This window comes from Dichotomopilus funicola (assembly GCF_033296635.1).
Source record: "Dichotomopilus funicola strain CBS 141.50 unplaced genomic scaffold C8A04scaffold_31, whole genome shotgun sequence".
Lineage (NCBI taxonomy): Eukaryota > Fungi > Ascomycota > Sordariomycetes > Sordariales > Chaetomiaceae > Dichotomopilus > Dichotomopilus funicola.
This window is the reverse complement of record NW_026944052.1, coordinates 335,097-347,801: the sequence shown is the minus strand read 5'-3', so window position 1 is coordinate 347,801 and position 12,705 is coordinate 335,097. Positions and strand designations below refer to the sequence as shown.

General features: G+C 54.7%; 4 protein-coding genes across 4 annotated transcripts; all 4 read right to left on the bottom strand.

The window, feature by feature from the left end:
- Nucleotides 1-877: 877 nt before the first annotated feature.
- On the bottom strand, nucleotides 878-2,591 carry C8A04DRAFT_12194 (uncharacterized protein; the record flags this gene model as incomplete). The annotated part of the gene is made up of 2 exons (XM_062777245.1): nucleotides 878-2,264; nucleotides 2,356-2,591. The coding sequence occupies 2 exons, from the start codon at nucleotides 2,589-2,591 to the stop codon at nucleotides 878-880; spliced, it is 1,623 nt and encodes a 540-aa protein (XP_062637076.1).
- A 3,864-nt stretch (nucleotides 2,592-6,455) lies between these two features.
- C8A04DRAFT_12167 (major facilitator superfamily domain-containing protein) lies at nucleotides 6,456-8,315 on the bottom strand (the record flags this gene model as incomplete). The annotated part of the gene is made up of 5 exons (XM_062777236.1): nucleotides 6,456-7,098; nucleotides 7,213-7,484; nucleotides 7,550-7,746; nucleotides 7,819-7,918; nucleotides 8,016-8,315. 5 exons carry the CDS (start codon nucleotides 8,313-8,315, stop codon nucleotides 6,456-6,458), a joined length of 1,512 nt encoding a protein of 503 aa, XP_062637075.1.
- Nucleotides 8,316-9,146: 831 nt separating this feature from the next.
- On the bottom strand, nucleotides 9,147-10,337 carry C8A04DRAFT_28696 (uncharacterized protein; the record flags this gene model as incomplete). Its single annotated transcript, XM_062780745.1, has 4 exons — nucleotides 9,147-9,256; nucleotides 9,354-9,723; nucleotides 9,846-9,982; nucleotides 10,061-10,337. 4 exons carry the CDS (start codon nucleotides 10,335-10,337, stop codon nucleotides 9,147-9,149), a joined length of 894 nt encoding a protein of 297 aa, XP_062637074.1.
- Nucleotides 10,338-10,711: 374 nt separating this feature from the next.
- C8A04DRAFT_28695 (dienelactone hydrolase) lies at nucleotides 10,712-11,711 on the bottom strand (the record flags this gene model as incomplete). Its single annotated transcript, XM_062780744.1, has 3 exons — nucleotides 10,712-10,920; nucleotides 11,007-11,456; nucleotides 11,624-11,711. 3 exons carry the CDS (start codon nucleotides 11,709-11,711, stop codon nucleotides 10,712-10,714), a joined length of 747 nt encoding a protein of 248 aa, XP_062637073.1.
- Between the last annotated feature and the right edge of the window lie 994 nt (nucleotides 11,712-12,705).

Sequence of the window (12,705 nt, the reverse complement as noted above, 5' to 3'; positions counted from 1 at the left end):
CAATCTGCTGCGGCAATAGACGATTGTCTTTTGCCCTACAGAGGATATCCATTCACATTATCGATGTCAACACACCGAGGGGCAGCCGACCCAACCCTTCCCTTGCTTACTGAGAGAGATTCTTCTGTTACTCCCCAAAGATTGGCCCCCACGAGAAAGGAGGTCAGGAACAGCAGACAGTTACAACAGCACGGAAGCTTATGAAAAAAGTGGTGTGTTGTGACCTGAGACCTAGATACATACGTATATATATATCCCCCCATACCATTCATTCCTTGACGCCATCCTCCCATCCTAAACCAAACCCAGCAACAAACGACCAAATCCCAATAACACAAAGAGCCATCCCGTCCCCCCATCACAGCCTCAGACTGTGACCTAACCAACCAACCGTAGTCCCCTGTTCCATCACCTCCTCAACACCCATCACCTCTCCGCCCGACCATCTCCTAAGACCGCCGCCCGCGAAGTCATACTCAAAAGTCAGACACAGTCAGCCAGTCCGTCACAGGCTTGTCATCTTCCCGATACAAGTTATTCTCTCATGCCCGTTATTCTCAAGAGTTTGCTCTTTTTTTTTTCATCTTTTTTTCTTTCCACTTTTTTTACATGTCCACAATCAATACTATTTGTGACAACTCGAATCAATATGAACATCGCGTTCTCTTCGCGTCTCCTTTTTTTTCAAGACCCGCTTGGAACTACCCCCTTCTCAACTGTTATTTCCACCGGTATTTCCTTCCAATAAGGAGAATAATATACTATCCATCACCATATTCATCTCCTCCCATCCTCCCTCGCCTAAAATGCACGGGTGCAAATACCTGGCGACCCGAGAGACCGCCTTACAGGGCCTGTTTCATCCCACCGTGGACGCTCACGAGTGAATTAGATCCCATGCCCTAGCACACAGCGCCAAGAACTCTTCCTTCTTCGCCTCGATTGTCTCGGGACTGTCGCGACCTTCGCCAAAAAAGCCCCTCCGTGCACCTTGAGGGGCGCCAAAAGGAGGTAGCGGCATAGCTGATGAGGACGGACCGGGTACATGATGTTGTTGCTGCTGTGGCTGGGGCTGCTGCTGGTGTGGGTGCTGTTGGTGTGGCTGTTGCGCGTGTTGGTGATGGTGTGTCGGTGCCGGAGGGGGCGGACGCGCGCCGTTCCCTAGTGGTGGGCTGCCACCGTCTTCGTACTCGGCGCGTCGGCGCTTGTTGTTCCCGCCGCTGGGGCCAGGGCCCGGGGGCGGGGCGGGGTGACTGTTGCTTAGGCTTCGGCTGCTGGTTGCGGCGAGGGTTGAGTCAGCATGGTTTGGCTGGGATGGCCTGGGGTGGCTCTGGTGGTTATGGTGGTGATGGTGATGGTGATGATGGGCATCACTTCCACTACTGTGATGGCTGGGCTGGTGGTCCTGAGGGGCTTGCTGGTGCGGAGGGGATGGTGGCGTCGGGGGTTGGTGCCCACCGTAGCGTACTAACTTTGGTAGGAGTTCGGGCCGGCCACCGGCCAGCTCCGCTTGTGCTTCCTCGGCTGACTTGTACTCGCGCGCACGCGCAGATTGGGGAGGCGGAGGGTGGTGTGGCGACGGGAGAGGCGCCCGGCTTTGGTTAGCAAACATGGCATGACCGCTCGACTCGGGATGGCCCGAAAGATTTTGACCAAAAACATCAGCGATCGGGGGGAGTCGGTTGTTTGTCTGTGTCGCAGGCACATGGTGGATGTGCGATGTGCTGGCCAGGTTCGAGGGTTGGTTGGTGATATGCCGAGTTAGCGGATGCGGGTTGTGCCTCCCAGTAAATGTCTGGCCGAGGGGCGCCGATTGGATTACCCTCTCGTTCGCAAATTGTTCGTGGGACGGGGCGACGATGCTGAGACCTGGCGGAGCGCCACGCTTGCGCGCGAGCCCTGGTGTTTTAGCAGCGAACGAACCCGGCTCCCTCTCTCCCCCAGGTCCGTCTCCTAGCTTCGCTGATTGTTGTTGCAGCCTCGCCTCGATGATTTGTCTCTGGTGTTCCCTAACACTCATGCTACGGTTCAACTGCTCTTGCTCGGTCGCATCTTTTGGCACGAACCCCGGCGACAGGCATGCGATGCCCACCTCCTGAATTACGAGACCATCCCTTGCCGTCATAGGGCGGCCAGTGGCGGGAGACACGACATTGGTGTTTTTGGATAAATCCAGTTTCCTCGGCCGGTGCCGTGCTGTTTGCATTCCGGGTGAGCCGGGTTCCTTCTTCACAATTATTTTTGGTCCGCCAGCGTTGCGAGATCTGTGTGCCAATAAATTAGCTCAGAGTCCAAAATCAAAGAAACAAACAACCCCGAAAGCGCGAGAAAAGCGGCTGGCTAGGGTTCACTTACGCGCTCGGTGGCGAAGACTTATGAGGGTTCGCTGTCGCGCCGGTTCCCTTCGGACTGCTGCTACCGGATCGCGGTTGCGAACCAGACCCTGTGGGGGGAGGGGGCGGAGGGGCGGCTGCGGTTCGCTGTGCGCTGGGTGAAGTCGAGCTCGGAGGCGGAGGAGGAGGGAGGTCAGAGCCGTAGGACGGCCGGTCGTGGGGAGCGGGCGAGAGAGCCATCGCAACTGCGGTGCTCATGATCGGGATGGTGTTTCCAGAATTACGAGATTAGTGCCGTCGATGCGCTGCCAGGAAAAAAATAATGAGAAATCCGGTGGGATTCGATTTTGAAGCTGGTTGCTCGAAAGCTCGGATAAAATTAGGAAGCGGGATTGTGTCGGGAGACGGGAGAAGGCTGCCACGCCACTTTTGATGGAGGTGTGCCTGCAAACGAGCGGCTGAAGCGAGGGTTGCGGCGGCGGGAATGGAAAGGGGGCGTTGGTGTGCCGGAATGTTGGGCCGGAAACCTGAGAATTCTTCAGAGCGTTTTGTTTTCTTTTGGCCGCGTGCTGTCCCGAAAACTGTGTTGTTGCTCTGGCCTGGACAGGGCGTTCTCTCTCTCACACACTCTTTCAAAACGTCACTAGCTTCGGGGTGCGTGTGGGAAATTTTATGGAGGAAAGGAAATCGACGGCGCGCGAAAGTCGAGCGATCTGCGCTGGTTGGCGTTGATGAATCGTGTTGGTCTGAGATCCTCGGACAGAACCCAGGTCAGAGAAGCGTCTGGGCTGGGCTTGCTGCTGCTGCTGTGCTTGCGGGCCGGTTCCGGGTGGTGCCCTGCTTCTCTGGCTGCTGCTGCGGTCCGGGCGCTTCCACGGACTGCAAGAGGCTGGTGTCACAGTGCGAGGGCGCAGCACCGAAATGGATGTTGCTGATGGCCACCTGCCGCACTTGCCCCTTTTCGGCAGATGCAGGTGGAGGCCTGGAGACAGAAAGACTCGCGATGCCCCACGTTTCCTGGCGAGTCTGGGCTGGCGCTTGCTGCACCTCCTGGTCGGGTACTTGCTGCGCCGTTCAAAAAAAAATACTGTACACGAATGGCGTTGCAGTGGGCTGAATTCGAGGTCGGCGGGAGCGTTGGTCGTGGCGATGGAAAACGGTTGGAACACCACTGCAAACCAAAACTAGCACGTTTGACTCCTTTTTGTGATACTGATCCCAAGTGCCTCGAAAGGAGCTGCTTTCCTTCCTGGAGGGGCGGTCGGCGTCTCGGGTGGACGGTCGGTGACGTTCGTGTGACTGTGATGGGCGAAAAGGCTGGGCGATCCTGGCACGCGGAGGCGAGTGTTCGGATATACGTGCCGCAAAACTGGGGAGCCCTTTTTTCTCCGGCAAGGACCCAAGCAAAAACGACAACAGCAACGACAGAGGGAGAGGGAAAACCCAAAACCTAAGCTCTCCGCGCAAGAGGAGATGGCGGAAATATTTAACAAACGAGCGACTCGACAGACAAAAACACTCTTGCAGGCCAAGAAGGGGCAGAGAGGGGGTTCGTCAGAAGGGGTTACCAGGGGTCAAATAAGGATGAGGGGCTGTTGGTGAGACGCGGGAACCTGAACCTTTTTTTAGGGGGTCAACGCACACACAAGCGCCCACACACATGGCAACCTACGCTAGTCACGGCTAGTGTACACGACATTCATGGGAACTCAACTTCTTCGACCTGGCCTCTGACGACCGAGGACGGTTGCGGAAGTTCCTACCTAATTACCGGAACGCTTTGCTGCGTTTCCGTCGACTCTGTGTGAGCCCTCGGGATTTCACACGTCCGCATCCGGCTCTTGGCTTCTTTTACTTCTCACGCTCCCGTCTGTCGTTTTAAGAGAGAACTAACGACCAGTGTTTGAGGTTCACAGTGATGGAGCGACGAGGTGGAGGCCTGGACGCCTTGGCCGGCACCCACGTCCGCTGCAAGCTCCGCAACCGAAGAAACCCCTGGAGCGATCCATGTTTCCTGATGGCGGGTCCCAAGCTAGGAAACGGCTGGCGTTCAAGCTCGATTTTCCTGTGCCCGCCCGCCTCTTCAAAATTCTTGCCTCTTTGCCAGCGAGGTCTGCTGTGCCCCACGACACGACGCGGCGCTGTTCTGTGCTGCTGGGGCACGAGGACATATCGAAACAATCCTGACAATCTCGAAGTTCCTGTGACTGCTGGAGAAAGAAGGGAATAAAATGTGACTTGTTGCAAGGATGGCCGCGGGGTGTTCTTCACGTTTTGAATTGAGGTTGCTCTTCTGTGTCATTGGCCAGGCTGCTCAATCTCCCGTTTCTTCGACCCATGCTTCCCCATGCCCGGCCAGGTTCAAAGCAACCCAGCGCTCTCAGCTGAAACTCGCCTGTGCGCCAGAAGCGGGAGACAGGGAGGGGCGCGGACGTTCATGAGAAAGACGCGATCCACGCGATATCCAATTGGCGGTAATGGTGTTTGAAAAAAGTTGTCGCTTGAGAACTTGAGAAGCATTTCATCTCGAGGAGGTATTGTCTCGAGGCTATATCGAGACGAGGTCTAATTCTGGTCTTTTGTCGTGTTGGGACGGCATGGCTGCTTTGCAGGCGGCTGTGGACCTCTGGCTGGGGTAAATGCTGTCTCGTGGACATTATAAATCTGAATCGTTCAGCATTTCGGCCAAGACAGTTAGTCCAATAGAGGGGTTCGTTCTTTGCTTGATGACTGTCTCTTTTTTTCTCATCGTTAAGAAGTGGCTAGCCCGGCATCATGTTCCATATCGTCGATAGGGAAACCACTGTTGCCGTCCCCTGAAGCAATTTAAGGTTGAAACGGCTTTGTCAGTCCTTAGGGTATGGCATTGGCCGCCTTGTGCTTGGGCCCCTAATATCTCGACTTGCATCGCCATGGCCATGTGTCGCGACTGATGACATTTGTGGTGCATGAACGTGCCGGGTAGTCGTGCCAAGTGCATGTACAGTAATTCATCCTCTCAGTACACTAGAAACATGGAGTGGGGGTTGACATCACTTCAAAATACGAGAAAGGAGATCGGCTTGACTCTCTTGACTCTTGAGGTTGACAGCCCTTTTCCTTGCTCCCTTGCGTCATGATGTCGGGGAGGTCGGGGATGGTGTTCTGGAGCCAAGCCCCGAAACGACCAGGCAGCCAAACCCCTGGTTTATCGAATCGCACAGTATAACTATATTTCACACACGGTAAGCGCCAATCTTTCTGGTCCACGGGTACCACCAGAAGCACCATGAAATTCTGAAACCAGCCTAGATGATTTGGTAGGTTAACGTTCAACGGAGCTACCAAGGAAACCAAGGAACGAGGAGCTTATCGCTGTCGCGAAAGTCAAGAGACGAGCATGCTGTACTATGGTAGTTGACCTCTAACAACAAAGCGCGGACTAGCTCCTTCCTAGGCTGGCAAAAGCCACGTGGTTTTATGGTCGGATGGATGTATAGAAGTTTCTGCGCCTTCTGGCTCTCAACAATGTTGAAGTATTTTCTTGATCTGGTCAATCAATTGCTAGCGCTTTGGCCGCACCGCCCAGACCTTCCAAGCCCAGGCTCGACCCTCTCAACGGCGAAACAAGGGCCGGCCAATCAACGGCCCGCTGTCGCCCTGTGGTTGGTTCCCCTGAGACGGGCGGTGACGGTGAGCTGCAATTGGTGTTTTGTATTTCCCGAGAATCGATGAGGGCAACACAAAGTTTACCGATGTTCCCCAAACTGGAACCGTCACCTTAAAAATAGCCCAGGCCGTACAAAAGCCGGCAATGAGCCCGTGACATTTCCCATCCAGGAACCTCTTTTTTACCCGGAATGGCAAATCACATTTTTGCACTCCCCACAACAGACAAGACGCCAGCAGTGCCAAAAAGGGTTCCGTTGAGCCCACAAGAGAAACCCAGGCCGAGACTACAAGTATGATCGCCATGCCATGGACATCCCAATCACTCAACACGACGGTTTGGCATCGGGTAAAACTAGTATCGGTACCTACGGACCAGGAACAATTTTCAGCACATCCAATAATGCCAACAGTTTTCTGCCAGACGCCCAAATGATATAAATTGACTGTAACTATACTCGGCCTGAGGACATTTTACCAGGTGAACCGGAAACCTGGATGGTAGTCACCAAGGTTATTAAGCCTTTCAGTAGGCCATGAAAGCCTCTCGTCTCGCTCTCCGCGGTCTCGCTTCCGGTTCTCAATCCACATCCCCACCATCATGATCGTTGGGGCAAGGCCGGCAACACACGCCATAGCGAGGCCGACGGTGTAACCCGTCCGATAGTCAGGCTTCTCGCGCTCCATGAAGATCAGCGAGCCCATGAGACCCGCAATCCCGCCAAAACTGACCTGCACGGCAGACCCAACGGCCCGCTTCCAGTGCCCCGACAAGTTGTTCGACAGCAGGACGATGCACAGAGGGCCTCCGGCAAGACCCCCGCCAGCGATGAGGAAGCAGCCTGCATACTTGGCGCCGCGCGAGAGGTGTTCTTGGTTCAGGGCCATGCCGTAACCCACAACAGTGAGCAAGAAACAAAACATGATGAAGCTGTAACGATGCTTGAGGGCGTCGGAGGCCCATGAGAGGCCCAGGGTTAAGGCGACCGCAACCAAGTAAACCGGAACCGTGTGTACCTGCGCATCGGTGGAGGCCCAACCAAAATCGTTCAGAACGGTCGGCAGGAAGAATGACATGGCCAACCCGCTCGTCGTAAAGCCCATGTAACCGAGAGCGCTGCAGGCCGAGGGTTAGCAGCCGAGATACGCTGAACTTCCAATACTTTCACAACACCAGCATGATCAGGCATCAGGGGAGCAGAAGAGGGGAGCAGAAAGGGGGGCTACGTACCCCAACCAGATCTTCCAATCCAAGATGATCCTCTTCACTCCAAAACTGTCGAGCTTGTCCATGCGGAACTCGCCGCCGTCGTCGCGCAGTCGGTTGCGGATCAGATCCTTCTCATCCTGATTCAGATGGCGACACTGGTCTGGCCAGTCCACGACGATGAACGGTGACACCAACCCGATGAAGGCAGTGAGAGCTCCCTCGATGATGAAGATCCATCTCCATCCGGCATAACCCTGCTGGCCGCCGAGGTGTGCAATGCCGTAGGCGAGCAACTGTCCATTTTTGATTAGATTCAACTTCTGTTCGCCCAAAAAGTACGTCCAGGAAGCCCACTTACACCGCCAAATGCGCCACCAATGGAAGTAGCGACAAACATCAGACTCAATCGCTTCTGATACTCATGCCTGCGGTAGTACATCGAGGTAACGTAGATGACACCTGGTACGAGACCCGCCTCGAAGATTCCGAGCAGCACTCGAAGGACATAGAGGGTTTTGTAGGACTGGACGAAGCCGGTGCACATGTTGATGATACCTGACAGAATAGAATCGTTAGCCACAGGCAACCTAATCCAGCTTCAATTTATATCCGGGAGGGTAGACTCACCCCAGAAGAACACCAGGCCCGGCAGGAACAGCGACGGCCGGACATGCTTCAGCAGCATATTGCTCGGGATTTCAAGCACAATGTAGATGGGGAAGAACAGCTGAGAAATCCGGTCAGTCTCTAATTATCGATAACTCCCCACTCACGTCATAAGAACCCAAAAAAAACAGGACCCAATGCTACGAGCGTGTACCTACGAGAAGGGCAATATTGTATCGATTGTCCACATTCAGCTCGAGCTCCTTGTCCATCCCCTGAATCCGGGCATTGCCAATGTTGACCCGGTCAAGGTACGACATCATGTAAAACAAAAACAGGATGGGCAGGATCAGGAGGTCGAGCTTCCATAGCAGCTTCTTTTCGGCGACCTTGTCGATTTCGATTTCTGTATGGATGCCGCTGCCGCTGCCGCTTTCCGAGTCTTCGGCGCCGGTCGCGGACACTTTGAACTCGGCGGCGTTAGAAACCGAGAGGTTTCCCTTCTCGTCGTCGGCCATTGTGGCGGGTGCACAGCGGCGTGGTGTGAGAAGGAACTGGGGGAATTCGAAGATCGGAAAATGGGAGAGAGAGAGGGAGAGCGAGGTGATCAACTCGTATGGCACACCAAGTCAATGAACGAGCTCACTGGCAAAAGGGAACCGACCCGCAACGAGCGGAATAGTCGTTTTCCGAGACGGTCATTTTGACGCTCCTCCGATAATCTTATGGAAGAATATTCTTCATCCCCAGCCGCATCTAGCCACTGCCGGAGAAGCTCCCGAAAATCGGAATTGCATTCCTACCCCGCAAACCGTTGTGGTGGTACCCCGGTCTCAGCTGATGGCTGATGGCTGATGGCAACTTCCTCTGGGGTTCAAAAATTCAAAATAGTCTCCAGAGGCTTGCCTCAAGGGAGAGTGCGGAAAGTCGCCGGTTGGGCGGGCTGACTGGTGCTTGCAGGGGCGGACATGCATGTAACCTTGCTCTGAGGTATTAGCGGAGCAAACTTTCTTTCCCTGTCACCCTCCACGTGTGCAGTGGCTGACAAGCTGCGGGGAGAAGGCTTGTTTGTTTGACGCAGAGCTTCGTTGGGGGAAGAGTGAGGGGCTCACCCGATAGTGGTGAGGATTGGTCCCGAGGGTCAACGCCGAAGAATATTGTGCCCGTGATAGATAGCCGCGAAGCAAGGGAGAGGAGAATGAGGGCGTGTGGCTGGACGGCTTCAACGACGGTAGTTATGGAATGTGGGATTTTGGAATTTGTGTTGACTTGACTTTGTCCAGACTCTCGCTCAAGGCAGTAACTATGAAAAACATCTCATGTACTGAATTATCTACCTAAGGTACCAGCTACTGCTGGAATTCTACCCCATTTCTCAGAGTTCCAATCTTGTCGATCCGCACTTCCATCTGGGTCCCAACGCATAACCATCTCGGCGGGCTCATCCGAGATCCTATGCCTGCAGGTTGCATTTTGCGGTTAGCAAAATTCGGGTTCTTGGCTACCAGTCTCCGACTTGCACTGAACGAACGAGAGCGAGAGAAAAGAGCAAATACCTCCAGGTGTCCCAGTCATGATAACACTTCCCTTCTGCAGAGTCGTGCCACTCGACAGAAAGGCGATCAAATGCGGCACCGTAAACGCCAGGTCACTAAGATGCGCCTGCTGCCTTAGCTCGCCGTCCACGGTAGTCGTCAGAGCCATGTCCGTCGGATCGGGGATAAGGCTAGTCGACACGAGGGCCGGGCCTAACGGAGCAAACGAGTCGAATCCCTTGGAGAAATCGGCCTGCGGCATAGGCCCGGCAAAGTGCGGGTGAAGCTGGAGCTTGCGAGCCGAGACGTCGTTGCCGACTGTGTATGCCGCGACGTAGTCTAGCGCGTCGGCTTCTTGCACGTCTTTTGCGTCTTTGCCGATGATCACGCACTATTGATAGTGTAGGCAAACATGAAGTGCCGTTTGTCAGTTTCTAGTTGTAGTGAAGTGTAAAAGTCCCTTGCATACTTGGGGACTGGTCGGTATTCATCGGCACTCGGGGGCTCACTCACCAGCTCTCCTTCGTAGTCGGCCTGCTCATCTTGAGCGATCTTGGGGATGACGACGTTGGTCCCGTGATCATGCACTGTTGTCGAAGGCTTGAAGAACATGACGGGGTATGACGGGGTTGGGCGGCCAGTCTCGCGGACTAATCGACTGGTTAGCCTTCACCGGTGTACCAACTAGGGAAGCGTTGATCGGCCTCTTGAAATTTCAAACTTCTTACTATGAGTGAGGTAATTCAGGCCGATGCATCGCAAGATGGGGACATCCGCCGGTGTGAGCGGCCCCAGCAGTTTCTTGACCGTCACAATCTCTTCAGTTACTTTGGTCGCACCGGTTGTGTCGTAGAGATCTGCCCCCGTGATAACTCTCGCTTTGAGTTTTGTGTCCTCCGTGGTAGTCCCCAGATCAAAACCTTCAGAGGGCAAGATGGGCTCGCCATGGAGGATCCGGTCGTCGGTGGAGACGAAACGGATCAAGCGTTGCCAGGCGGTTTTCATGTTGTGAGGTTGTCAAAGTTTGTGGATTGGGGTGAATTGGAGAAACGCATGCTCGACCAGCGGGGGCGGGTTTAAGGGATTCTTATAATTATGATCATAACTCTTGACACGCAGATGCGGGGCGTCACGAGCCTTGAAAAAAAAAATGACGGGACAACTCTCCGTCACTCAGGAGGTTTCTGGGGATCCCAAAATTCGTGTAAACATCGATTCACAACAAACGGTGTGATGAGAAACGAGGGCATTGACGTGCATGAATTGCGGATTTCGTATTTTTTAGTCTACAATTCTATGTGAAGGTGCCTGTTGATTAATCGGGCATCTCGGTCAAGCAGCTAGCAAATAACACAAACGCCATCTATATGATGCCCAAATTACTCCTTCAAGTACAAATCAAACCACTGAACTGCCTGCGTAAAAGCAGCCTCTTTGGCGGCCTTCTGCCGGCGCTGGGTCAAGTCGCAGCGGACGGCGAACCCGTGGTCGACGTCCGAGAACAAGTTGATCTGGTACGGCACATCCAGTTTGGCCAAAATCTCCTCCGACTCGTGACGCTTCTCCGTGGTAAAGACAAAGTCCTTGACTAAAGGTAGGATAACATCGATTAGTATTCTCTCTGGCCCTGAAGGTGGAGATCATAGATCCGCCGGCGGATTTCCATTCACTTACCCGCAGCAGCAATGCTCAGGGGGCCTTCAATGCCCGCGAGCTCATCCGGCCCAACCATGGTCGGGTGGGCAGTGTAAGCCACCTCCAGCTTGCCGGTCCCAGGCTTCAGGTACCGGCAGACGTAGCGGCCGCCGAAGCAGTAGCCGATACCACCGATCCGCTTGACGCCAAGCTTCTCGCGCATCTCCTTGATCACTTCGTCGATGATGGGCTCGACGTGCTGGGGCAGGTGGTTCTGCAGCCAGTCCATGATCTTGAAGCCCTCGGGCCTGTTCAGGGGCACGGTGTCGCCCTCAAACAGGTCCGGCATGACGACGAGGTAGCCATTGGCGGCGAACTTGTCAGCCAGCAGCTGGGCGTTGATGAACTGGTGGCCAATGACATCCGTCAGGATGAGGATGGCGTTCTCGGTAGCGGACTTGTCTGGGGGGTAGGCGAAGTAGGTGGAGACTTTGATGAATGAGTATTAGTCGAGAACTTTGAAAAAGTGCGAGCCAGAACGAGTGTTGAGCAATAGTGCCTTGGTGACTCGCCCCGGCGCTAAGAATAGAACGGGAAGGACGGCCGAGCTCAAGGGAAGATTGCAGGGTAGGCAGGCACACGACTCGGGGGCTTACTTTTCCCAATGTCCCGGATTTCGCCTTGGGCTTCACCTTCGTGAAGGTTGCCAAGAGTGCAGCAGCGAGCGGGAGGCAGCGAAGTCATGATGCCAAGGAGAACTTGCAGATGTGCCAAGTCGGGTGATGCGGGAGTGCAAAGGTGGATGAGAGAGTGAGGAAGGTTGAAGACTGATGAAAGCTGCTTTGGTAATGGGTAGAATGGCTGACGGCTTGGCTCTCAAATAGTTCACTTCTTCGTCCACGACCCCACCCCTGCGTGCTTTACTGAGAGTCTGAGACAGTGAGACTCTGACTTCTCAATGGGGATCTTTGTTTGCTCCGGGATTTAAAAACGGGATTACGCGGACTTAAGCCCCGACTAACAGCCGTTTGCTCTTCCCGATTTGAGCCCCTCTTTAGGCCCCCCTCCTTCAGCAATTAACGTCATCCCCTTGCAGGCGGCTGCATTGCGCGCGCATCCGAGGCAGAACAGATACGGTTGGTAGCACTCGGTTCTTCGCGGCTCTGCGGTTGGACTCTCGATTCCGCTTCAGCTGCGCCGATAGCGGAATTAATTCATCAATTCGCCGCGAACGGCTGACTGCCTCGCACCAACCGCAGCCCGCAAGCCGCACAAGCCGCAGCCGTCGTCATCCGGGCCGAGGCGGCAAGGATCGGAGTACAATGATACGCGCGACATTGAGTCGCCCAGGCAGTTAAACGCCGATTGGTCAAAAGTCGCCGTCACGTCCAAGTTGGGAAAATTCGCCAAGTGGACCCGCACACGAACTTCTCGAACGAAGTGGAACCTTGACAATGGAACATGGACTTGACATGGACTTCGCGTGGACCTGACAGCATACGACCCACACACCGAACCACACCTTTCACGATCTGACAGGCGCCGAGGATCTCGTACAGCCCGATCGAAGGTGAAATGGGAGAACTTAGGCGGGAGCTGAAGGCGTCCGCGCCTCGCAGCCACGCCAGGAACAGCTAGCGAGGAACAAATGGTTCTCCCTTGATGACAGATGACAGGCCACGCAAAGGCGAGGCAGGCTTCTCCTGAAAATTGGACTCTTTGGGAGCTCGCCTAGGAT